Below are 27,207 nucleotides of genomic sequence, written 5' to 3'. Positions count from 1 at the left end.
TGGACAGAGAAACTGCAATTCACTAAGCGCTTTTCAAAGTATACAAAACCCTGAGAATCAATCATGAGTAGGACTAATCTAAAACCTGTCGGTTCTGTCAATTTCTATCATTTACTGTAAGTGACAGCAACAGCGAACATTTATGGCTCATTTTACTCTGGAAGAAACTTGGTTATTTGTATGTTTACATGTACTTTAAATTTTACAATTTTTCACAATGGTGGTCCTTTAAAAATAAAAAAAGCTCCCATTGACTTGCATTAAAATTGCTTTTTTTCTGCAATTTTAATGCAAGTCAGTTGAACATTTTTTTTTTTTTTAAAACTCAGCCTGTAGCACTTTGACCTTCAGTGCTGTCAACTGTTAAAATGAATACTGTCCTGCTTAAAGGGAACCAGAGGAACGGTGATAAAAAAAACACGCTTTTATACATACCTGGGGCTTCTTCCAGCCCCGTAAGCCTGGATCGCTCTCACGCCGCCATCCTCCACTTCCTGTATCGGCGGTACCGGGTCCCGTCACTTCTGGCGGACGCAGCCAATTGTCCGCATCACAGGGGCTCCCTCCATACCCGTACGCATGAGGCTGCGCAGTAAGCAGACAATTGGCCGCGTCTGCCAGCCGACTTGCGGCAACGACTGGACCCGGTGCCGGCGGATCCAGGCAGCAGAGGACAGCGGCATGGGAACGATGCGTGCGTATGGGGCTGGAGGAAGCCCCAGGTATGTATACCAGCTTTCCCCCAACGGCTCTGGTTTCCCTGTTCCAACTTCAAACACCTCCCCTTCACCAGTAGCTGGCAGCCGAATTGTCTTTAGTGATAAATGCTGCTGGAACTTTTACAGAAGCAGGGTGAGAAGTGTTCTCCACACCCTGCACACAACCTTCCTGGTGCTGTTTTGCATGTATGCCCTTGTTAACTCATGTGCCCACTTTCCCAGTAATGGTAGGTATTCACTTAGATGGATGTCCATTTGTTTATCTGGATTTATGTATGTAAATGTTTTGTGTGCAGATGAAGCCTTTGTCACCCTTGCAACAAATGACACCTATGTGAAAGGAGCGCTTGTACTGGGCTCTTCTCTCAGGAAACACCATACTACAAGAAAGCTATGTGTGCTGATCACTCCTCAGGTCTCAGGGAATATGAGGTGAGTAAAGCTGTCCTCTAGACTAGTTCCTGTGGTGTTCCTGAAATAATAAATATTGCTGTGCCTTGTACAGGAAAGTGCTTGACAAAGTCTTCGATGATGTTCGAGTGGTTGATGTCTTGGACAGTGAGGATTCAGCACGGCTGGCTTTAATGGAACGACCTGAGCTGGGAATCACATTAACAAAACTACATTGTTGGACACTGACAGAATACACAAAGTGTGTGTTCATGGATGCAGACACACTGGTGAGGAAGCCGGGAGTCTTATAAAATTAAGAGCTGGTAATGATACAGCAGCATGTTTACATACCATATTTGCTGCCGTATAAGGCGCACTTTCTCCCCCAAAAAATGGGGTGAAAGTCTGTCTTATATGGAAAAGGCAGGCCTGACTTGCCTCACATGTATTCCCCCCCCCCCCCCGTCTCCTTATCCCCATGCCCACAGATTGCAGACATCGGTCTTCTGTGTGGCTTTCTCTAGTGCCAGGCTTCCAAGGACATGTCTTTAGAAGCCTGGCACCAGAAGAATCCACATAAGACTGTCTGCAATCTCTGTGGGCATGGTGGATGAGGTAAGCCAGCTGCTGCTTGCATAAACATGTTTAATGGTGACGAGCAAAATGGAATTCCTAGACCAATGTCCTTATTGGCAAGGGATGACTGGCAACATTAGATCTGAAACCCTTGGCTTTGATTCAGGCATTGTGGCTTAATCAAAGCACAGTTCAGGACGCTGAAGGGGATTACCTAAGGTGGTATTTTGACTATAGTTTTCATTACTTGCAGGTTTTAGCAAATATTGATGACTTGTTTAAGCGGGAAGAGCTGTCTGCTGCTCCAGATCCAGGCTGGCCAGACTGCTTCAATTCTGGAGTGTTCGTATACAAGCCTTCTATCGTTACCTACAACGACTTATTAGACTTGGCAAAACAAAAGGGCAGCTTTGATGGTGAGTATGACACCAGAGCTCTGATGCTGAATAGCTATAAACTGCTGTAAAAGGACTGATGCTGACTACACATGGTGTTCAACTGTCTCCTAAAAACATGAAGCACAGACAAACACCCTACACACTGGTTGAATGCTATTTGGGAAAATACAACCTTAGTGAAGATCATTGATCATCTGACTTGGAAACAGTAATGTTATCAGATTGTCTTGTAATAAATTGCTGGTAAAACAAAGCAGCCCCCCCCAACACTAACATTGATCAGCAATAAGTTGTCAACTAGTTTCTAAGTGAAGTAGAAGCATAGGATAACCCTTCCAGTAACTTGGAACCCAATTTCCCTATTTTGCTGTTTAATCCTGTAGACCACAGGTTATTGAGGCACCTGAGCCACACTGCCTTTCCATCCACAGGAGCATACTGGTTAGTTTCTTATTGAAATATTGTGCAGCAATAATCCATGAGACCCCCCCATAAATTAAGCATGTGGCCCCCACTTTGGATCCAATGGTGCAGTCTCTTCTGCAATGTCAAAATGATGCTGGGGAGAAGTTGCACATAGGCTTACTGCATCTTCCATAGCCCAGTGTCTTCTACAGCCCGCCATGCCTCCTTGTTGCTAATTTCCTGGTTGGTGCCCTTTGAACCAAGCATGCTGTGCATTTGCAGTATGTCCTATTGGGCTGCCTGTGACCATGCTAGTCAGGGACCAGTATAGTGTACACGTGCACACCAGCACAAGAACATGCACTGTTGCAGGCAGCCTAATAGGACATACTGCTTAATATACCTGGGTAAAAGGGTGCCAATCTGGAAATGAGAACCACAACGAGCAAAATGTAGAAGACATTGGGCCATGGGTGGTGTGGTAAGCCTAAGCAGACCTCCCTACATGGTGTCATTTTGAAACTTTTAATTAGAGCTTAGGTATCCATTAAAATTGGGAAGTTTAGCTACTAGTCCTGTCATAATGAGCTTTGGCATAAATGGGTGCACCTTCTTGCCAGTGTCAGTTTTCATAGTTTCCTGCTCTAACTGGTACACAGGCTTGGTAAGGGGATTAGCGCTTCTTGGGCCTTTTAACATTCACTTTCACCGGAGTTTTCTCCTAGGTGATATCTTCACAACATGTAAATTGTCTTTAAAACTACCAGAAAGCAAACCAATACTATGAATTTTGACAGTACATTTTCGCCTACTTTTTTGGGGTACTTTTTTCTGTTGCAAATTCTTCCTCTTATTTAAATAGTATCTCCCTAGGAGAAAACTCAGGTGAAAAATGAATTGCATATGGCCCTTTGTGTGGCTGGATAGCATACTGGTAGAAAGGTTTGGATTATTTGGATTGTGTGATAGCTGTTTAGGACTCTGTTCCCCCAATGTCTAACTTGGGACATTGAGACCTAGCAATGTGCCTGCTTGCATATTGTGGCAAGCATGTATACAATGAACAGAGGCGCCAAAAGTATAAGATTAGATTAAATGAGCTTAAAAACCAACTTAAATGGCAAAATTGAAGGAGGAAGTGGTGGTCTTACCTCCCTCAAGCAGACACGACTGCAATTCAGACAGTCAAACACATTTATTAGGAACTCCAAAAGACCACAGGTTATTGAGGCACCTGAGCCACACTGCCTTTCCATCCACAGGAGCATACTGGTTAGTTTCTTATTGAAATATTGTGCAGCAATAATCCATGAGACTTGCAGGTTTTAGCAAATATTGCTAAAACCTCAGAGGCGCTTCATTTGAATCCTTGTGCAGATTGTTTGATACTCCTCCCTATATTGCCTGATGAAACGGGGTTGAACCTGCAAAACGCGTTGCATTTCTTTTTGGAGTTCCTAATAAATGTGTTTGACTGTCTGAATTGCAGTCGTTGTCGTGTCTGCTTGAGGGAGGTAAGACCACCACTTCCTCCAATTTTGCCATTTAAGTTGGTTTTTAAGCTCATTTAATCCTTATACTTTTGGCGCCTCTGTTCATTGTATACAATTTTAAGTCCACCCTTGGTGGAGGGTTGCTACCCTTTCTTCCTGTCTACAGAGAGCGACTTCTTAATCCTGAGTGGGGTCAGGACAATCTCCCCACCTGCCTTTACAGTGGTTGCCAGGTGACCAGTGTTAGCAATTTTAAAAAAAATCTATTTTAGCCAGGGCAACAAACCTACAACTAATATGGCTACAGTAGACATCCTGACTTTCCCCACTCTTGGGGAAGAAAGGCTTCTGGTTTGAAAAAACATGGCACATACCAGTAAACTAGTTTCACAGCATGCAGGAAGTAGTTAATCTTTCTGTGATAACCCAAGGTGTCACAAAAAGCATGATCCAGACAGGTCATGGTGGACTGCTGTACTAAGGCAGTTAGATGGTTATGTACCCAAAAGATGGCACCTTCTACTAGGTAATTTTGTGGGCAGAGCAGGTACTTCAGATCAGACTTGTAGGATAGCATCTTGGTCAAATTCACTTTCATGAAGCACTAAAGAACTCCTCTGTTAAATCAGGACTTTCTATTGGAAGGAAAGTTCTGCAAGCAGTTGTCCCACCCTTGAATTGTGAGGAGAAAAAGTTTCCCCGAAGTCTCAACATAGTGGCCATCCTGCAGGACGTTGGAAGGAAATCTTATTACACTTGCCAGTAAAGAGATTTCTGGGAGTCCTCCAGGATGGCCTCTGCTATACCATCCCTTCTCTAGTTTGCCTTTTAGTGGTGGTAATTATCTTTAGAATTCTCTTTAAGTGCATCTGTGCTTGGTGTGTTCAGTGACACTGGCAAGTGGGTACACCTACCTAAGGGTAGTGTAATTAAAGGATACAAATGTGAACTCTTGGTTCCTAATAGGGAGGTGCCTGTGTACTGATTAACCACTTCATCGCTGAGGGTTTTTTCCCCTCATGGACTAGAACAATTACCACCTGTCAGCGCTCCTTCAATTTGTGATTAACTTTATCACTACTTATCACAACAAAATTATTTTTCCACAAATTAGCTTTTTTTTTTGGTTTTGCTAAGAATTTTATGCTAATTTTTAATGGGAATAACATGGCAAACTTTCTCAGTTTTTGGCCATTTATAGTTTAAAATACATGCTATTGTAATTTGAAATTTCATTTGTCCCAATAATGTTTTTAAAATAACCCTAGTACAATGTATGACAAAGGTTTTTGTTTCCAGTCTCACTGATTACAAGCCCTTAGTTGCAAAAGAACTAATGTACCATCATGACGACATACATATAAAGTTTAAACAATTGTTAAACTGAGGCACAAGATAAGGATAAAATGGTTAACCATTTAAAAAGGGCAGGTAGTGGTACACACTCACTCAGTCATGCTGTGACACCCCCCCCCTCCCCCAGAAGCTCCTCTGAGCACAATGACATGCTGCTCGTGCATATAGGTTGAGGATGATGGAAGCCGGTGCATGTGCAGACCGCATGACCTGACTTCTGCTTCAGGGGTAAGTGAGTGGGTATTACCATGTGTTCATGGCTATGCAAGATGTAGAACACTTGCTTCATCAGAATGTGGCTACCATCAAATGTTTGCTGTAGGCAACAGGTGTGGAACTCCAGTCCTTGAGGGTCAGAGCCATACCAGTGTTTAGGATGGACTGAGATGGAGAAATGTGTTCGACTGACAAACCACACCTTTCCTGATGAGTCTTATCAATTAGTCTGTTCTGTGCCAAAAAATGAGGACTATTTTGACACCTGGTACAGGTTTGGGACTTGTGTTTTTTAATACATGGAAGATTTGGCTAGATTTTAGTGTAGGATGCACAATGCTAAGTCCCCCCCCCCCCCCCTCACTGTGCACCTGGTATACCTACCAATTTAAAAAATTTTCTTTTTAAGGTGGGGACCAGGGTTTATTAAACGCCTTCTTCTGCTCGTGGCCAACAGCAGATATCCATAAACATCTACCTTTCGTGTACAACCTCAGCAGTGTATCCATATACTCCTATGTTCCAGCATTTAAAGCGTAAGTACAAAGTTTGACTTTGTGGTTTTCTTATATTTTTTTTGCCTGTACAAAATGCATAATTCACAGGTTATCACTTGTCACCTGATTGACAGATCCTTCAGTAATCTAGTATGAGGGCTTCCACAATCTGCTCAGTCTTCAAAGTGTGACCCTTATACTACATGGAAATGGTAAAATTGACTCTGGCTTGGATGTGTGTGCATCCTTGCGTCATGTGGAGCCTACAGTGATGCATCTTTATATACTGGGTTCAACTGCTAAGCCTGCTTTAGCCTGGGTTCACACTGCATTTTGTATAACACTTGTAAGTGGGAGTGAGTGTTATACCATACACCAAAGCATGCATGCAGAAAGTTAGAATGTGGTGGTACAATGCTGAAGTGTGAACATACCCATAACATTGTATGGGGAGTGTTAACCTGCAGAATTCAGCACTGCATGACTTGGTGTGAAAGGACCTCTAAGGCTTTTAGAAATGAAGATCTTCAGTGTTTTTGTTTTAAACATCAAGTGTGTAAGTCTCTTCTGACACTGTTCCTGTATGTTGACAATGTTAAACTCCACTTATACACCCATCTTAATAGGAGATGTACATCTATTGTATTGGACTAGAAGACTGTCTCCAAGAGTCAGTGTCTTATAGTCCAAATGTACTACAGTGTCAGCATAGGCCCTTACCGATCCAGCTGTACACTCAGAGTATACTCTGCATAAAATACTTAGCCTCCAGGCAGCATCTTCTAGCAGATTTTCAGCATCCTTCATGTATGGCTCCCAGTGTCACCTGACCTGTTGTATCAAATGGCACACCATAAGCTGCTACATACCACCCAGAGGCTCAGTAGGTATTTTATGCCCTGCAAACCACCCAAAGCACCGTCCCATTTATCCCCTCTGGCATGGAAGTTAGTTGAGATTTCTGGTTACAGATTACTAAAACTGGGGTTTTCTAACCTTCTACATACAGGAAGTCTAATTTTTTTTTTTTCAAATGTTATCATCCTGATGCAAAATGTCTTGTGCTTACTGATGGTTAACATGGCACGATCTACTGCTACTATACATTTTATAAAATGCTTGGCTAACATCAAGGCTGAACTAGGGTTATTAGCTTTTAACCACTTCATGCCAGAGTCTGAAGAGTTCAAATGTGTGTACATGCACGTGTGCAGTTTAGCAAAGTAGCAGGCTTCTCAATAACCGTACAAAAATTAATACGCAAGATTCAGATGGCCAACGCTTGAACTCCAGCACAACTCACTAAGAGGAGTGACTTGGGTACCCTGTACAACACTTCACCACAAAGAGAAACCACTGTCTGTACGTGCGATTGGTCAATTTTATTAGTAGCCTACAAAAAGATCCCAGCAGTTGCAATGATTCAACCTTGGGTTGACTCATTGCAACTGCTGAGAGATTTTTGTATGCTACTAATAAAATTATTGACCAATAGCACATGTAGAAAGTTTTTTGTTTTTTACTCTAATTAACCATACCTAGTATTAGTGGTCTGAAACCCAGCATTTCTTCTTTGTTCTAGATTTACAGCCTTAGGTCCCATTCATACTAGAGCATTTTTCTGGCAATTTCGGCAAAACTCTCGCGCTAGTACTTAAAGCGCTAGTGCAATAATAACCTATTGGCCTGTTCTCACTTGGGCGATTTGCATTAATTGCCAGCTATTAACACCAACCCCAAAAAATTTGTATACTGCACAATTTTCAGGCAATTTCCTGGCTATTGCATTTAGTGCTATAGAAGCACTATTAGTGATTGCAGAAAATTGCCCCAAGTGTGAATGGCATTTATCGCCAAACCGCCAGAGCAAAAGCGCTAGTGTTTTGCATGTGAATAGGGCCTTAGACCTACCACAAGTTTTGTAGCAGAACAGCATTCAAACAGTTAAATGGCCCTTTGTTATGCAGTGTCCTTCAGCTTGTGAGCTGCATCCAAAGAAGTGATAACATTATGTTTTTACATTCCTCTGCTAGAATTACAGCCAGCCACATGCTGAAACTGAAATTGTACTGAGCTGACAAGCAGACATGAGAAATTCTCACTAATGGCTGCTATATTTGTGTATTAAAATCTATGAAATGCAATGGCAGTTTCCAGAGCATGGCCTATCTGAAACTTTAGGAACTTGCAATATTGTGCACAAAAGCAAATATGGTAACTGAATGGGTAATGAGTAAAACACCTTTTTATTGAATGTTAATGGAATAAAAAAAAACCTAAGTTTCAATTCTTACACCATATCTGTCAGATGTTGACAGCAGTACACATCAAAGCTTTTAAAGAATAGATTGCCTCAAATTTTATAAATGCTTCTTGGTCCTTTACCTTGCATAGCTTTGTCTTGCTTTGTGTTAGCCAGCTACAGAATGTGTGGGGTTTGCACCGGTATCAAGGTAGCAAACTCTGACATCTAGTACTGCATGCCTTTTTGTTGGGAGAGGAGTTATTGAGTGCTGTGCTATAGCACTATTAAATGGTAACTGGCAGCCCATGAGTGGGAGTGTTAACCAGTGACTGTCATTGAGTCTTGTAACTGTAGTAGACATGAGAAGCGGGTCACATGAAAATTCCATACCCACTCACTGCAACCTCAAATTACTCGGTCTTATTTCAGCTGCTAACATAAGCACAACTAAACTTGGCTTCTAATCAAGGTCTTTTGATCACTCTTTGCCAGGTTACAAATATGGATTCCGTCCTCCTAAACCAGGACAGTAGCTGTTTGTGCAACACGTCTACAGCTACTAGAATGCCTGGCTGTGCTTAATTAGTAAGTCAGACTCCCGGCACAATAGGTCTGTCACATCAGATATAAAGGTTCTGCTGTGCATTTTGGGACAGCCAAAATGTTCAACTGTGACCACATAACCAGTCCCAAGTATTTTTCCATTTTGGTCTTGGAGGTAATGCTGCGTGTGTATTCTTCATGACTTGTCTCTGACTTAAAGGGGATCTGAAGTAAAAATAAACTTATGATTTGTATGTGTAGTACAGCTAAGAACTTTAGTGGTACAGATGAGTATTTCCAGTACAGGAAAAGTTGAACTTCAGTTATCTAAGCAAAAGGGCTTCTCTGAGCTCTCTGACAAAGCTTGGTCAGCTACAGTGCAGTTTTCTGAAGCGCTTATCTCAACCTGTCTCTCACTGGTTTCCCTAAAGGCTTTCTGCCAGGAAGTTTAAAGGGTCATTAGCTCAGCCCTGTTGCATAATTTTAAAATGAAGTAGAATTTGTAAATTGCCAATATTAGAGAATGATGCAGTGTTATAGAAAAGTCTTTATATAGCCATTTTTCTATATTTGCTCCTAGTGTTCTATTTATCTGTACTACACATTTTTTTATTTTTATTTTATTTTTTTTTCTCCCCTATGGTGAATTCAAATTATCAAAGCCATCTTGTAGCCTAGTACATAAGGCCATGGTAAAGCAGCAGTGTGGTCTATGAATATTTTACCACCTGCAATAGCATTTTTATCTCAAATCTATAAAAGGTCTTATTTTCAAAAGGTTAAATGACATAGTCCAGCATATATTTGGCCAGCTATGCATGTGGTCTAGCTGAGTTATAACTCGTGTACTGTGCTATTGCCTTAAAATGTATTAAGCATTCTTCAGTCTGGTTACCTTAGACGGAGACCTTGTGGAATGTGCCTATAGCTACTCATGAATAAGCCCTGTATTTTGTATCTGGGATGCTGGCAGCTGATCAGCAGTACTGAATAGCTGATTCAGGCCTCATCCAAGACTGGGTGGATCTGTCTTGCATGAGTGCAGTTTGTGATGAAAATGTCTACTCCAGATGTACCTGTAACCGGGACAGCCTTGCTTTCCCAGGAAAACATTCAAAAGTAGATAAATACTTGTTCTACTTGCATATGCATTGTACTGTCCAGTTTGATCTCGGTGAATTATTTGAGTGAAAGTGGAAAATGCCAGGAACAGTGTTCTGACTGAAGCCAATCCTGATGTAATTTCCTCCCTTAACGGTTTTTTTTTCTCCCCCACCCCCCCCACTGGAAATGGCACGGTCATATCTAGTTGGCTTTGTAAACATGTTAGCAGAGTATGGATAAGATTTCAGCTGTTTCTCCCTTCTTGCCTTGTCACAATGCCCTCAGCCAATCTGTGGGGAGCAAGAGTGTGGGAGGGGATACAACAAGCTTCCTTCTCGTCAGCAATGTACCAAATAGAGCCAGGCTGACTCTTTTTTTTTTTTTTTTACAGCATAAACCTAACTGGATTGGAATGCTTGCAATGCAGGGTTAGGTTGCATAATGTGCAGTGGGTAAATTGAATTTGATTTTGTGGCTTACAATCTCCTGCTTAAAAGGATAACTTGGTCATGGCCTGAATCAGTAATGGATGCCCTGTGTGTAGGAGTTGCACGTAGGCTTGCCACGCCTTCCATGTCACTCATTATGCCTTGGAGTACACGCACCTCTACAGGAAGACTTAGCTGGTGCGGTCACCTGACCCGGACATACAGTATGTCTGCTTGGGTACCTGAATAGCTGTATGTCTGCTAAGGCTTCCTGCAGGAGTGCGCACATACTCCTGGGCATAAAACATCTGTGCCAACCCAGGGCTGGTCACAGCTGAACGGAATGAGACACCAGGCCTCAGGAGGTGCGGTAAACCTATGCGCACCTCCCCACACGGCATCTTTCAGTTCAGGACTAAGGTATCTTGTAACACATTTCCCCAACCCTGTCCTCAAGGCCCACCAACAGTGCATGTTTTGCAGAATACCACAAACCTGCACAGGTGCACCTCTGTGGATTTCTACAAAACATGCACTGTTGGTGGGCCTTGAGGACAGGGTTGGGGGACACTGCTGTAACACTTCTGTCAACAGTTTACCTTTATAATATTTTAAGGTTGGCTTAAAATATTGGCTAGTTTGCTGGAACATTCATTTATTTTTGCCAGGTTGGGCAGTGGGGTGTCAATCTGGAGTTAAACAGTAATTGAGACTTCTGCTCCTTGGAATACCCCAGGCTTGAGCCCTTTCTGTATCAAATGATCTTCATGTGCAAAGAATCTCTCCCACCTTTACATGAAGGCCTGGGAGCACTTTTTGCATTACTGCCCATCGTGGGATGGTTCCACTTGCAGCATTGATTGCAGAGCATTTTGGGAGTGGCTACAGGACCAAACTGCAAATGCTCTGTGAATCACAGTAAGAACTGTACTTCATTAATCACTGACCCTTTGCAATTTCATGCAGTGCCACCAGTGAGTATTGAATACTGATTGGGTTTGGAAAATATATTCTGGAATTAGGACGAGTTCTAAATATTTGTTTAGTATTCATAGCTGCATAAAAATTGCCTTGATATTAAACCGTAACTCTGTTTTCAGGTTTGGTGGAAATGCAAAGGTAGTGCACTTTCTGGGTAAAAAGAAGCCATGGAACTATACATATGACATTAAAACACAGACTGTAAAAGGAGAGGCACAAGACCAATTCCATCCTGAATTTCTCCAGCTTTGGTGGCACATATATACATCAAGAATCTTGCCCCTCCTCACAGAATGTGGTGTGGTCAAAGATGTGGCGGTTGGACTAAAAGCGGTAGGTTTTACTGATTACACTTGTTAGAAGGAAATCTATACTGTAAACCATGAACTTCTTGTGTACATACCGCACACAACCTGTCGCTATAATCTCATGCATAGCTCTCACCCTGGTTCTGTCTGGCTCTGTTGCATTCTACCTTAAAGGACATCCGAAGTGGGGATGGTTTTTTTTTTTTTTGGTCCTCCTCCTAAAATGACACTGCCTAGTTTGTGCTCGGCACTGTACAAACATTTCTGTCTCGTCACCTCGCTTGTCTTTTAACAAAGCTAATGACACTTGCCAAGAAAGTCACTAATGCTGTCTTTAGCACACATGAATTTCTGGTGCACATAAAAATGTAACCATAGTATAAGTTAGCATGGGCTAGCACAGTGGTTCCCAACCCTTTTAAGTTGGGACAAATCACATATGTAGAATAGAAAAAATATTATCACAAAATGAATGCAGAGTGAGTTCTTAATACACCTGAGACCTAGCACCTTTCAGGAGTATTGATAAAGATAATCTGTGGGAGAGCTGGGCTTAATGAGAATCGCGCACACATCCTGTTACGTGTCCTAACGTTTGACACACACCTGTGGCTCCACTTTTCATTATCAATGATCTGTAATCTAATGATTTAGGAGCACTGAATGCCTGCTTTTCTAATCAGTGGCTTTTGCTGGCACTGACTACTGCTGCTGGTAGTCGAAGATCCATTTGGCACTGCCAAATAACTCTTAAAACAGCTTTTTATTAAAAACCGCATATGGTGTTGTACTTCCACGGGCCACTGTATCAGTCAGTTTCTCTCTCTCTCTCCCTCTCTCCAAAATGCATGTATCACCCTTAACTATAAGCTGAGAAAGCAGACCTGATGGAGGACTGCCACCTTTATAATGCAGTCTCTAAATACAGATTAATGCAAGGAGAACAAAGTACTGTACTTTAGTCAGCCAAGTTCTACATCCACAGGGTACTCATGTGGTCCATGAACTACATTACCCATAGTGCTGAAGTGTCATGAGACTGTAACGAGAGTCGAAGCTGATAGACTCAAGGGGGTGCACCAGAACTGAAGTTTGGTGCTAAAATCAGCTGCTGGGAGGCATGGCAAGACACCTGCCCACCTATTGCATCCACAGAAAACAGACCCTGTCTCTACAGCTAGAGTGATTGGTTCCATGGTCAGTGATGGAAACACTCTGCCCATCTCTTCCATAGTTTAGTCCTACTGTAAATAAAATGGGACTCTGCGGCAACACTTTGCCGCCACACATGGGTTTGGAATCACTGAGCTAGCTGGAAAAGTGGTATTGTCTAATGGCAATATGGTTTCATGCTTTAAAATCCAGCCATGTGAAAGAGGCCTTAGACATGCAGCTGAACTGGGTGCTTTCTGCAGCCTATGCTGGCTCTTGGCTGCATGTCCTATCTACTGTACTATTCTGCTAGATCTCTAGCATTCTGGTCTTGTAGCAGACAGTGCATTTCATAGTAAGGTAAAGTAATCCCATATGGTAGGGTTTTTCACTCTGATTTTAAAGTATAGTGTTACATATCACAGGAGCACTTTTCACTGGTAGTTTAGTTTCATCCGAAGTTTTTCCAAGAGCCTTCTTGCAAGTTACATGAACTAATTACAATAGTACAGAATGGTTGTCATGCAACCTACATTATCTGTAAAACAAATGTTCTCAAATCGCCTTTTTCTGAATGACATCTGCAGAAAACTAGAAACGTCTACCCTAACTGTAGATGAGACTTCCCAACACTTCTTGGAACATTGAACCACTTCCTGCCAACTGGACATTTTATATACATCCTATTTGTGCACCTTTTTGAGAACATGAAGCTTGCAATGTTTAATGGCACACCAACTCTGCTTAGAGGCTATAAACACATGTTGTACGGTTTGGCTTGTGCCCTGCCTTTTGCACCAAAATGACCAGTTGCACAGGTTTGTCTTTTTATTTTTTTTATTGGGGCACAGCTTGCTGGAATTCCTAGCATTGCTTTATTAACAAAGGTAATGTGGACTCAGCAGGTCCTGGGTATCTTCTGATCCAGTATTTCTGATCTTGCACACTGAAAGGAGTCCCAGAAGCAGTGCTTTTAATTTGATCCGTTCTTTTTTTTTTTTTTTTTTCCCCCTATACATTAGATCTGGCTCCAAACTTCTCACTGCCATCTGAAGCCTGTTTTCCTGTCAGAAGCTTAATGCTGGGAATACACGGTTCGTTTTTGCCTTCGTTTAAACCTTCGTTTCGATTGTGCCTTTTGTCCTTTTCGATCCCGAAATAATCGGTCATACGGTTAATATCACCACCCACGGTTTCGTTTTTTTTCGATTCTGATGGTTTCGTTTTTCCAATGATCGAAGGCTGCAAAGAAACGAAACGAAAATCCCTTTTTACAGGGACGGACTAGCATAAACGAATATATAATCGATCTGAACAGCCATCAAGCCTACCAATGGCTCGATTAGATGGATAAAGAGAGATAATATCAAACATGTTCGATCACTAGTCGTTCGTTTTTGGGGTCTATTAATCGAAACTATGAGATTATGACTATTTTCACATACGTTTTCAACACTCGATTCGTTTACCGAACGAATCGAAGGTTTAAACTAAGGCAAAAACGAACCGTGTATTCCCAGCATAAGTGTCCAGTTAATTTCCTGCTGTGAATTACAACCCCCTACTACTGACAGCCCAGCTGATCATTCTAGCATCAGGGTCTTAACCACACACCTTAAAGAGAACCCGAGGTGGGTTTGAAGAATATTATCTGCATACAGAGGCTGGATCTGCCTATACAGCTCAGCCTGTTGATATCCCAAACCCCCCCTAAGGTCCCCCTGCACTCTGCAATCCCTCAAATCACAGCCACGCTGCTGACAAACCGCTTGTCAGAGCTGGCTGTTTTTATCTCTATAGTGTCAGTTTGCTCTCCCCGCCTCCTGCAGAACTCCAGTCCCCGCCTGCATCCCTCCCTGCTGATTGGAGGGAAGGGATGGGGGCAGGGACTGGAGCTATGCAGGAGGCGGGGGAGCAGCGGAGACTGACACTACAGAGGTAAACACAGCCTCACAGCACGGCTGTGATTTGAGGGATTGCAGAGTGCATGGGGACCTTAGTGGGGTTTGGGATAGCAACAGAGGCTGGGCTGCATAGGCAGATCCAGCCTCTGTATGCAGATAACATTCTTTCTCTGGACATCCTCGGACAGCACCCTGAAGATGTCCACTCCCACTTTCACTGGACAGGACCGCACTAAAGAATTTGCATAGTTAGGCAGTATAAAAGGCAGCATTTCACATACCACATCAGTTTTTTGTCCTGTCCACGCAGGATGCACTTCGTCGAAACGTCTGAGGCTTTCCATGCCAGGGAGCAGGGGCTGCTGCCAGAAGGCTGCCAGGAATACCGTAAGCCAGGCTGGTCTAAGGTGGGGAGCTTTCCGCAGCATAGACGCCAGACGCTACGGAAGCCCGCCCAGAGCGCGCGCACACGCGGAAACCGGAAGTTCCGGTTTACTCGCCCTCTGTCAGCTGATCGAGTCATGTGAGGCAGCCAGGAGGGGAACGCCGAGCGCCATTGCGGGCTCAGGAAGCCTGTCAGCGTCCTACGGAACTTGCGGACGGCAATGGTTGTAGGTAGGCACCTCTTTCGGCTGCACAGGGGGCGTTTTGGCTGGGTGGGCTTGTGGGTATTTAAGGCTCCTGGGTTTCAGCCTCCAGTGTGAATCGGCTGACCATGGAGCAGGCTGCTGGATCCTCCTCTCAGGCTGCGGAGCAAGGTTCCAATTCCTCTCTGGTAAACTAATCCTGCTGGTGGGATTGCTTTACATTTATATTTTATATACTATATTAGTATATTTTACTGAGGGGCCTTTTTTTCTGTTTTGTTCTCTCTCCTTCTCTTATACAGCCCAATCCAAGAGATAAAGGAGAAAAACATAAGAAAGCAGAACAGAAAACTGATACAAAGAGATGTTCAATTTGTTCCACTAGGATTCCTATATCTTCAAAATCTTTATGTCAGAAATGTGCTGATAAGGTTGTGAAGCAAGAATCTTCTGGGGTATTAAAGGAGTTTGTGGGATGGATGAAATCTGAACTATCATCTACCTTTCAAGCTTTCAAAGGAGTGGCTACCCACACCTCTCCTCCCCCTCCTACCCCTCCCCTTCCTTCAGCACCTACAGAGGTTACTTCTGATAAAACGCAACATCCATCTAAGAAAAGGAAGCTTGATAGAGAGGAGGAAGTATCAGATCTCTCTGAGGGAGAGGTGGAGGATTCATCTTTTGAGGGTAGTTTTATTGATTCGGAGGAAGAAAAGGAAAAGGCATTGAAATCTGCAAAGTTTGCTTTTGCTGTTGATGACTTGGATAAGTTACTGTCTACAATGCATATTACTATGGGTGTTAAAGCCGAACATAAGGAATTGTCTGCTATGGATAAAATGTATGAAAGCCTGTCAGTGGTACAATCAACCTTCATTCCGGTTCATGAGAACCTTAAGGAGATGATAGACAAAGAATGGAATGTACCAGAAAGGAGAGTATTTTGGCCAAAATCGTTAGCTAGAAGATATCCTTTTAGACTTGAGGATCAGAAATTTTGGGGTCCAGTTCCGAAGCTGGATCCCTCAATTTCTAGAATGTCTAGAAGTTCAGACCTCCTGTTTGAGGACTCAGGTGTTTTAAAAGATATCATGGATAAAAAGATGGACAACTTATTGCGTAGAGCATGGGAGTCATCTACTACAGGGTTTAAACCTGCTGTTGCATCCACAGCCATGGCACGTTGCTTAAAAATCTGGTTAGAACAACTTCATATGCATATAGCAGGAGATACGCCAAGAGAGGAGATCTTGAAAGCATTCCCTACCTTGTTTCTAGTAGTAAATTATCTTTCTGATGCAGCAGATGAATCTGTAAGGCTGTCAGCTAGGACATCAGCATTAGTAAATTCTACAAGACGTGCGGTTTGGCTAAGAACATGGCAGGGAGATTCATCATCAAAATCACATTTATGTGGCATTCCGTGTGAGGGAAACCTTTTGTTTGGTAGCAAGTTGGAGGAGACCCTTGACAGGTCATCAGATAGGAAGAAAAAATTCCCAATTAAGAGGAAAACTTTTCGTTTCCAGAGATCCTTTCGTAACCAGAAGAAGCAAAGCAATACCTCTACAGGAAGTGGTAGAGGAAGATGGAATACAGGAAAAGGTCCAAGAGCCAGATCAAATTTCCTACTTAATCCCTCCAGCTCAGTTACAACGCCAAAGCAACAATGACGCCATAATTCCAGTAGGAGGAAGGATCACGCATTTTTTCGAGACTTGGCAGGAACATTTCCAGAACAAATGGATAAGATTGATTGTATTAGAGGGATACGATCTGGAGTTTGTAAGGATTCCTCATTCAAGATTTTGTGTAACCCCCCCCCACCCAAAGGATATGATTGTTCAGAAGGCACTGATGGAATCGATTGCCTCCCTACTGGAGAAGAAGGTGATACGCCAGGTACCCGCCTCTCACATGCATGCAGGCTTCTACTCCCCTGTCTTCCTAGTCAAAAAACCCAAAGGAGATTACAGGTTCATCATAAATCTAAAGTCATTGAACAGATTCATCTTATACAAAAGATTTCGAATGGACAATATGAGGACAGTAGTGAACCTACTACAGAGAGACTGTTATATGGTGTCCCTAGACCTCAGAGATGCATACTTACACATCCCCATGAGTCTGAGATCACAGAGGTTTCTGAGATTTGCCATCAGGACTGCAGGGGAGGTAAGACATTACCAGTTCACTTCTTTACCATTTGGGTTATCATCAGCACCATGGTTATTTACTAAGATAATGGCAGAAGTTCTGTCAGTGCTTAGAATACGATCTATTCAGGTTATATCATACTTAGATGACCTGCTGATATGGGGCCCTTCTACAGAGTCAGTTTCATATCAGTTGAGCTATACAATTAACTTTCTGGAGTCATTAGGTTGGCTCATGAACTGGGAGAAATCTTGTCTTCAACCTTCAAAAGTCATGAATTATTTAGGCCTTACGATTAATTCTTCTGTTCAGAAAGTTTTTCTGCCTGTTGATAAGGGTCAAAGATTAATCAATTGTATTCTTTCCTTTCAGAGTGCTCAGACCACAACAATAAGAGAAGCTATGTCACTTCTGGGGCTCATGACTTCTGCCTTCATGACTATGGTTTGGGGACAGTTTCATTCAAGGCAACTCCAGGTATGGATCCTGAGGGTATGGAACAAGAAGAAGTCTTCTCTAGACGACAGGGTACTGATCCCTCCCAAGGTGAAGCTTTCTTTGAACTGGTGGAAGGAACAAGTACATCTCTCGACAGGCCGTCTCTGGAACTTTCCAACAGAATGCATTCTGACAACAGATGCAAGTGCAATAGGGTGGGGGGCACACTTCAAGAATATGCCAGCCCAGGGTCTATGGTCTCAAACTCTAAGCAGCATGCCATCGAACAACAGAGAGTTGGAAGCAGTCAGATTGGCTCTAGAACATTTCTCCTCATTCCTCCAGATGAAACATGTGTTGATCCAGACAGACAATTCTTCAGTAGTGGCATACCTGAACAGGCAGGGGGGTACCAGGAGTGCTTCCCTTTGGAGTCAGACTCAAAGGATAATGTCCTGGGCGGAACAATGGACTTGTTCTCTAAAAGCTATACATTTGAAAGGTTCTCGAAATTGCATGGCAGATTTCCTCAGTCGGGAGACTTTGTTACAGGACGAGTGGAGCCTTCACCAGGAAGTGTTTCAAGAGATTCTGCAGAAATGGGGCAGTCCAGACATAGACTTATTTGCTTCCAAGCACAACAACAAATGCCCTCAGTTCTGTTCCCTCTCTCGGGAGGACAACTCAAAGGTCATAGATGCCTTCTCAATCAAGTGGGAGTTTCCTCTGGTCTATGCCTTTCCACCAATTACAGTGATTCCGAAAGTACTGAACAAAATAATGCAGGAGAAGGTCAGAGCGATATTGATAACTCCTTTTTGGCCCAAAAGACCTTGGTTTTCGCTGCTGAAAAGGTTAGCTGTAGAGGATCCCTGGATATTACCGAACAGACCAGACTTACTATCTCAGGGCCCGTTCTTCCATCCACAGCTGACCATGTTCAAGCTAACAGCGTGGAACCTGAATGGACACTCCTGAAACAAAAGGGATTTTCAGAAGAACTTATAAAAACTTTGATTTGCAGCAGAAAGGAGGTAACTAGAAAAATGTATGCGAAGGCTTGGAGAACTTATTCTGATTGGTGCTCAAGGAAAGGGGTCTCAAGAACTTTGATATCCTCTGTATTAGAGTTTTTACAGGCAGGATTCGCAATGGGCCTAAGCATCAGCACATTAAAAGTACAGACGGCTGCATTAAGTGTATTCTTGGAGAAAAAATTGTCAGAGGATCGCTTTATAATTCAGTTCTTCCATGCAACGTCTAGGTTGAAACCAAAACAGAGAATAAGGACCCCACCTTGGGATTTAAACAGTGTTACAGGCATTTTCATTACATCCCTTTGAGCCATTATCAGAAATATCGGAGAAAAACCTTACTTTGAAGGCAGTGTTTCTACTAGCAATTTGTTCTGCAAGGCGTGTAAACGAGATCCAGGCCTTGTCGATTGATGAACCATACTGCATTGTTTCAGACGATCGCATCACTTTAAAGATGGACCCTACCTTTCTACCAAAAGTGGTCTCGGATTTTCACCGGTCACAGGAGATTTACTTACCTTCTTTTTGTCCAAATCCTTCAAATGACAAGGAAAGTAAGTTGCAGGCTGTTGATGTTAGACGCTGTATCTTACAGTATATGGAGGTCACTAACAGTTGGAGAAGGTCTAGGGCGATGTTTGTCCTTCATTCAGGACCAAACAGAGGAAGGCAAGCTTCAAAAGCTACCATAGCACGATGGTTAAGACAGGCCATTTCCCTGGCCTACAGCGTGCAGAATAAGAGTGCCAGCATCCATCAAGGCTCACTCCACGAGATCGATGTCAACTTCTTGGGCAGAGAGGGCAGGAGCCAGTATTGAGCAGATTTGCCGAGCAGCTACCTGGTCTTCTTCAAACACTTTTGCTAAACATTATAAGCTAGACGTATCTGCTAGTAGAGATTTAGCCTTTGGCAGAAAGGTTTTACAGGCAGTTATCCCTCCCTAGATATCATGTTCTTGTTTATCTTCTCAGGGTGCTGTCCGAGGATGTCCAGAGAAAGACTAGATTACTTACCGGTAATGTCTTTTCTGGTAATCCGAAGGACAGCACCCGTTGACGCCCACCCATGTAAATAAAAAATTTATATTGAAGCATCATTTGGTGTCTTGTCTTTTTTTATAACTGATGTGGTATGTGAAATGCTGCCTTTTATACTGCCTAACTATGCAAATTCTTTAGTGCGGTCCTGTCCAGTGAAAGTGGGAGTGGACATCTTCTCAGGGTGCTGTCCTTCGGATTACCAGAAAAGACATTACCGGTAAGTAATCTAGTCTTTAAACACACCTCGGGTTCTCTTTAACAGAGCATGCAGCTAGTCTTGTCAGAATTCTTTCTTTATGGGGGGGGGGGGGGGGGTACAAACATCTGATCTGCACGCTTAAGAGTATAGTGTTAAAAAATTAGAAAAGTAGAAAATTGGCTGGCCAGGCAATTTAAATGTCTGCCTAATATCCCTAACTTCAGGTTCCATTTAATGACTGGTACCAGGCATAGACCACTGCTATTACCAATCTAAAGAGGTAGGACTGAGCTATCTTGGGGCAACTAATTTATGCTGAAGAAGTCTTATGACTTCCTTCTGTGCAAACCAGCATAAAGGTGGCCATATATGATTCAACATTTTAACTTTAACAAGATTTTGATCTATTTGAAAATTGTATGGTAGGTTTGACAAAATGACCAATCCAACCTGATTTGGGCCTGTAACTTGACTGTCATATCTAGTTCAGCTAGTAGTCAAATGTATGTAGCATGCAAACTGTCAACCACAGAACATGTGAATGTTTAGCATTCAATCGCTGGGTAGCACAGCAGCCAACATTTCCTTGGATAAACCTTGCTATGAGATGTCCTAGCTAGGGAAAACCTGGACTTGGTACTTGCAGTGGAGAACTTGCAAAATGGGCTAGACCTTATGAAAGGGTTGGTGCTTTTTGTTTTCCCTTGGATGATGGTCTATGGGATAAACTTAACAAGCTTGAATATTTGAAACCTTTGTGCCTGCAATTGTAAGTCTAGTTCAAGGAAATTCACTAAAGACTTCTTCTTTTTAAAGCCTCCACTGCTGCAGATACTTGCTTTTTGATTTGGGTCACTGGGACCAAACATTTGGTGCCTCAGCCCTTAAACTTGTGTGAAGCAACCACTACCTGATCCAAACTGGCAAAGAACCGAATACTACAGGTTTTGCAGTATGCTGGCCTATAAAGGTTCAACTTTATTTCCTAGAAATCTCTCTACAGGATGCAAGTTTCCTTATCCAGCTGTCCAGAGTTGGCTTTGCTCATGACATTGTTAGGTCAGGGCTGCAGTGTAACCTGAAGGTTTGGGTGTCTACTTTAAAATGAAGACAGATTTGTATGAAATTGTATTTCTGGTGCTTCTCTTGCATGTGAATTTCTCTAGATAAATTAGCCTTGTATTGCATGAGCAGTCTCTTACTTTCTTGCAGCAGAGGCGGCCTCAATAGGGCATCTCAAATCCTCAGTCTTACCACTTTGTTTCTTTAACTCTCTAACTATTCACAGCTATCGGGTTTGATCTGTTCACTGGCTTTCTCTTGTCGCTTCTGTAGAGAGGTATGAAGAACTTACAATGTTGTATTACTCTGTCCAATCTACAGACTCATTGCAGTTTATTTGGGTTTTTTCATTTACTTGATCATGCTAATTTGTGTTTAGTTCTGCTTTGCCTGCTTCTTTGCATGGAAGCTATCCATTAGTTTCCTTGTGGCTTTCTTTTTATTTTTCCACTCAAGCCTTTTATATGGGCTAATGCATGATTTGTTCATTTCAGGAGGCAGTTACAGAAGCTGTGTCTCAGATTTCCATAGTGGCAGCGGCAGCACCACCTCCTCCACCACAAATTTCCTCTGAAGAACGTAGAGAGAGATGGGAGCAAGGCCAGGTTGACTACATGGGAGCAGACTCGTATGAAAACATCAAGAAGAAACTAGATTCTTACCTCCAGTAGACATCTACTGTCCTCCACAAAACCTCCAAAGGGACTCAACCTGTTCTGCATCTAGAGCAGTGTTCTACCACAATGTTTACTAAACTGCTAGGAGCATTACTAAGTTTCAGCCGGTGGTTATGTCCACATTTGTGAGTGGGATATGCAAACTAGGCATCTCTTTGTGACACACCCAGTCCTCTGCCACCTTCCGGTTTTAGAATCTAGCAAAGTGACTTGCTTTTAGGGGAATGTTGTAACATCCAAATGACTCCAAGCCGCTACACTTAAGTAGCACTCGCCTGAAACCTTGTGCTACAGAGCCCTGTCCAGTGCTAGAACAGATGCCCTCACTCCCACTCTTTCCATCTCTTGGACTGATAAAGCTCATCAGGGTACCCACAAGTTCCCCCTTTCCCCTCTCAGTTGTGTACATGAATGAGCAGTGTCCTTACACTGGAGAAATGTTGTAATTATGTGCAATACAAGACTAGGAATACTGTAACCATCTTGTAATACTGTACTGCTTGTTTTTGTAGAGGGCTAATGTTCTGCATCAAACCAACTGTAATATGGCACTTCAAAGAAATTAAACTGATTATGGTCAGTATTATGGTAACTTTTTTTTTTTCAGTGCTGCCTAAAATGCCTGAGCCTGTCAAAAAAATATTTAGAATTGACAAAATTGCCAAGAAATCACATTAGTGGTACTTGCACATGTATATGCAACCAAAAGATCGGAAAAACTGAGCATTAATGGTTCAGGAGATGCAGGTGTTATGCAAGTATTTTATATGCAGCTTAAATGGGCTGGTGGAATGAACTTGCAGTGGGGTTATGGCTGATGCACACCAAGAGCGGTTTTTAAGGGTTAATACTCTTGTGGGTGGAAAACTGCTTGGTTAATGTATTGCAATGGGCTGGTGCACACCAGAGCAGGTTTTCCCCAAACGCAAACCTGGGTCCTGCAGTTTGGTTTCTAAGATTTGTTTCTGCCTCAATGTAAAGTATAGGAAAGTGGAAAAGTGCTAGATCAGGTAATAAAATAAAATCTGCTCCAAAAAAAGCTAGAAAAGATTTCTAAACATGCCTAGAATCGCTCTGAAAATCTGCTTCAAAAAACCTCTAGCTTTTTGTTTTTGTATGCACTGGCCCTTATTCATGTAGCACTTGCACTTTAGTCTTTGCCACTAACTGTCCTTCAGAGGGACTCACAACAATGTACTCCCTAATCTTGTGTAGATCAGTCTGAGGACCATTTTAGGGGAAGTCATTGACGTGTTTATTTTTGGACGTAGGAGGAAGCCAGAGTTCCTGGGGAAAAATCCACACAACTGGTAGGATATCAAACTCCATACAGATGGTATTGTGGCCCAGTTTGAACTGAAGACCCAGCGCTTTAGGCTTATTACACACTATCAACTACATTACAATGTGATTCTGAAACTGCAGTACAACTGAATAAAAGTCACATCACACATTAGGTGCTGTTTTTCCATACAGGGAAGCATACAGCAATGAAGCTATGCTTCAGTTATTGTAAACTTGCATGTAAATGCAAGTACATCAACTGTTATACCAGCAGAACCCATTGAAGCACACCCTGAGGGATTGTGATGGCTCCATTGGACTCACATTTGTGACACAATATGATCACTGGAACCCTTAAGTCCCCTTTCACACTTGACACAGTACATTCTGTCGTGTCACAGAAGCAGTGATAGCCCTATGGGGTTACTGCATTGATCACAGGGTGTCGTGCATGGATTTCCTAGCAGGAAGACATGCTTTCATGTAAAATATGCTAATTGCATGGTTGTGGTTTAACCTTCTGGGGCTGTTGTGGTGTGATTGTAGAATCTCACTGCAATTAAAGGCAGTGTGAAATGGGGCCTATGGTGAGAGTTCTAGCTACTATACAGCAGCTTGGAATTGTAACTCCTTCACCATCCTTACTTGACTGTACATCTTCAGCAGCAAATAGTCACTGTATGTATACTCAAATATTGGTCATTCCTTATTGGAAGTAAAGGGTTATTGTACATCCAATGTTATGGATTAAGACTGGGAGAACACTTGGGTGCAGGGCTGGATTTGTAATTTTTACCGCCCAAGGCCCACTGTTGCCAGCCGCCCCAACTAACAGCACCCCCTTCCAATCAATACACAAGTAGAAACCGCAATCCCCTCCCCAGCAAACACAGATCTGTAACAAAATAAATCTTCTTGTGTCACACTGTTCCAGGACTGGGTTTCTCTCTGGTTGAATAAATTACTTCATTATGCAAGCATGGTCATAGGCTACCATGTCCATACTGGACATGTGGAAGCTAGGGCTGCACATGCCCAGTAGAACTATGGCGCTTAGCATTTGGTCTCTGTGCACAAGCACTTCTACTGGGCATGTGCAGACATTACTTGTGCATGCCCAGTTCAAATACGGTCACACTTGCACACTGAAGAAACCTATTTGAACAGAGGGATACAGCACTGGAACAGTGGGGTACAGGAAGCTATGGGAAACCTCTAAACTAGCCAGAGCTTCCCATTAGCTAAGCATCAATTTGTTTGGTTTGTGTTTCAGGTTTGCCAGTGTGTGTGAAAGGAAGTAGGCGGCTTGCATTTTTATATCTCCTCGTTGACCTAAAATGCAGAGGCATTTAGAATTGAGGGTGCAGAGGTCACCTCGAGCAAGGGGTTGTAAGGGTGGAGAGGATCAGTAACTGAAGAGCTAGTCAGGGCAAGGAGTTATCAGTGAGGTAGGGGGTGAGGAAAAAATTAGAGGTGCAGCCAGAACTGAGGGGGTGATCAGAGTGAACAAGTCAGCCAGGGTAAGGTGAGAATTTAAGGTCTAACTGGTATTTCCATAAGTGCTAACTTAAATCTGCTCCCAGCACGCCCCCTCTATAGAGGAACCATAGCTGCCAGCATGCCCCTACCCCTCCACAGCTCCCATGACTCCTCTTCCCGAGGCACCACAGTTCCCAGCATGCCTCTGTCTCCAGAGTATTGGGTTGTCACTGAGGGCCCCAGAGCTGGCTGCTGGGTCTCCTCTAATGTGAAATGGTGGTCCCCCAGGGTTCCTGTATTTGCGCATTCAACTGTCCAGCCAGTGTGCTCCCCATCTATGTGCTTCATCATTGTAGAAGCCGTATTTCCATGACCTGGTGGCATGTACACTCATATGCTGCTGGGCTAGGGAGAAAAAGGAAGAGCACAGAGAAGCATGCCGGACAGGTAAATGCACTGCAGAGGCTCCAGGGATCACTAATCCCTTCGGGGGAAACAAGGTGGTCTACACCAGCCAGCCCTAGGGATGCCCAATACTATATGGAGGAAGGGTATGCTTGGAACTGTAGTGACTCTATATAGAGGGTGGGGCTTGCTGGCAGCTATGGTGAGGGGATGGGAATGCTGGCAGCTGTAGTGCCTCTATGGAGTGGGATGACATGCTGAAGGGGAGGGGGCAAACACTACCAGGGAGGGTGTACACACAAGCATGCAGTCACACCAGCAGATACTTACAAGCAATCACAGCGGCAGTTTAGGAATGTCAGGAATCCGATCATCCAGCATCATGATGCCTCTTTTGTGCACCGTGGAAGGCTGCACATAGAACCCTGCTTCTCCCCATCTTGCAAGCTTCAGTCCTGTCCAGCTGAGCTAATCGGCTGATCTCTCCCTCCCCTGCTGTGCTATCACGGTCTTCATCCTTCCTGCTTGATTGTTGGGGCTTTAGAAGGAAGAAGGGACAAACAGCTGGCAAGCTTTTAATCTGTGCACGGAGATCGCTCTGCCTGCTGCGCCCTGGGGGGGTTTCTGATCTGTCAGCCCCAGCATGTGGCAAGACCTCCGTGCAGCAGACGCGGTTCCTTTCCACGTTTGGTCGCTGCATCTAGCCATTGCGTTTCTATCAGCTGATCTGGTTCCTGACTCATCTGTAGCTGACTGCGCACACAAGGACAAGCTGTAGTGTGCAAAGTGGGCGGCTGAATGGTGGATTGTGGAAAGAGTAAATGTTGCAGGTGGCTCCCCTCCTGGCGTACGAGAGATAATGGTGCTGGAGACTTGGGTGCAGGCTACAGCTGGTATATGTGCAAAGGAGGATCCACAAACCAGGACAGGTTGATGTAAAAAGGCTGAAAAAGTTCATTAGTTGATCCTGTGATTTTATTGCTTTGTCTGTGGATTTTTCTAAAACTTTTTCAGCCTTTTTACATCAACCTGTCCTGGTTTGCAGATCCTCCTTTGCACTATTGTCATGTCATGGTCTGGCTTACCTGATCCTGCACCGATTGGTATAATGGCGGGGGGTAGAGCATCATGAACTTTCCTGTTGCTACAGCTGGTATGACTGACCCAGCTGCCACACAAGTCTCTCGTATTAAATACTACTTCCCCCACCCCCCCCCCCTCTCTCTCCAGGCTGTCATGTATAGTGGGGAATTATGGTTTAAAAAACTTCAGCTCCGTCTTCTGATGGTGCTGAAGTTGCTCCCTGTGCCTGCTATAGCCGTAATGCCTATTATGGCCTATGGTGGCACTGGCTGGTCCCAAATCTGCGCTGGTTTCAGCGTGTTTGCCCTCCTGCCCCAAGCCATCTTCCGCCCTAGGCGGCCTGCCCTGAAATCTGGCTCTGCTTGGGTGCATTTGTGAGTTTAATTTTAAAGGTTAAAACTAGTCTAAATGAGTTGAAGGGAACCTGGAGGCTGCCATATTGATCTTCATTTAAACAATACCAGTTGCGTGGCAGTCCTCGAAATCTTTGGCTTCTGTAGTATCCTAATCGCACAACTAAAAGCATGCTGATAATCATGACCTTTCTTGGACACCTGATCTGCTGCATGCTTGTTCAGGGTTTATGGCTGAAAGTATTAGACAGAGGATCAGCAGGAGAGCCAGGCAACTGGTAATGCTTAAAAGGTACATGAAGTGAGGGGAAGCCATATTTAACACTTCTGGAAAGGGGCAACCCATATTAATGGGTTTGTCACATGCTGGAAAACATGAGTGCCTATGGATTTTCATAGACATCCTTGATGGTGGTTAACAATGCTCATGGTGCTTGGAAAACCGTGCACAATTTGTTTGCACATCTCAAGTGTGCTCCCATTTACAGTGCATTTCCAAGAATGTAGATCAGACTTGTGAAGAAATTAATACTTGCCTATGAAAAGCCACTCTAGTGCTACCAAAACAAAATGCAGCAAGCCAAACTGGACACTTGGGTTGAGTTCACATTGCTAGAAAAAAGTTTGCATGTCTGCCAATCTATTCTGGAAAGTGGGTCCTTTGCAAACTGCAAAAGTAATCTGG

At 43.4% G+C, this 27,207-nt stretch overlaps 2 protein-coding genes across 2 annotated transcripts in view; both read left to right on the top strand.

Moving 5' to 3' along the window:
• Nucleotides 1-22,501, top strand: part of GYG1 (glycogenin 1) — a 41,849-nt gene extending 19,348 nt beyond the window's left edge. Inside the window, exons 2-7 of the mRNA XM_068280752.1 lie at nt 1,016-1,151; nt 1,225-1,399; nt 1,942-2,104; nt 5,966-6,092; nt 11,474-11,687; nt 21,736-22,501. Of these exons, the coding sequence (XP_068136853.1) occupies nt 1,016-1,151; nt 1,225-1,399; nt 1,942-2,104; nt 5,966-6,092; nt 11,474-11,687; nt 21,736-21,912 (992 nt within the window). The 3' untranslated portion in view covers nt 21,913-22,501. The remainder of the gene's footprint in view (nt 1-1,015; nt 1,152-1,224; nt 1,400-1,941; nt 2,105-5,965; nt 6,093-11,473; nt 11,688-21,735) is intronic.
• Nucleotides 17,141-20,026, top strand: LOC137571521 (uncharacterized). The gene is made up of 2 exons (XM_068280751.1): nt 17,141-17,480; nt 17,835-20,026. Exons 1-2 carry the CDS (start codon nt 17,142-17,144, stop codon nt 18,876-18,878), a joined length of 1,383 nt encoding a protein of 460 aa, XP_068136852.1. The 5' UTR covers nt 17,141; the 3' UTR covers nt 18,879-20,026.
• Nucleotides 22,502-27,207: the final 4,706 nt, after the last annotated feature.

This window comes from Hyperolius riggenbachi, chromosome 4, assembly GCF_040937935.1.
Source record: "Hyperolius riggenbachi isolate aHypRig1 chromosome 4, aHypRig1.pri, whole genome shotgun sequence".
In the NCBI taxonomy this organism is placed as follows: domain Eukaryota; kingdom Metazoa; phylum Chordata; class Amphibia; order Anura; family Hyperoliidae; genus Hyperolius; species Hyperolius riggenbachi.
The sequence above is the reverse complement of the archived record's forward strand: the minus strand, read 5'-3'. Positions and strand labels throughout refer to the sequence as shown.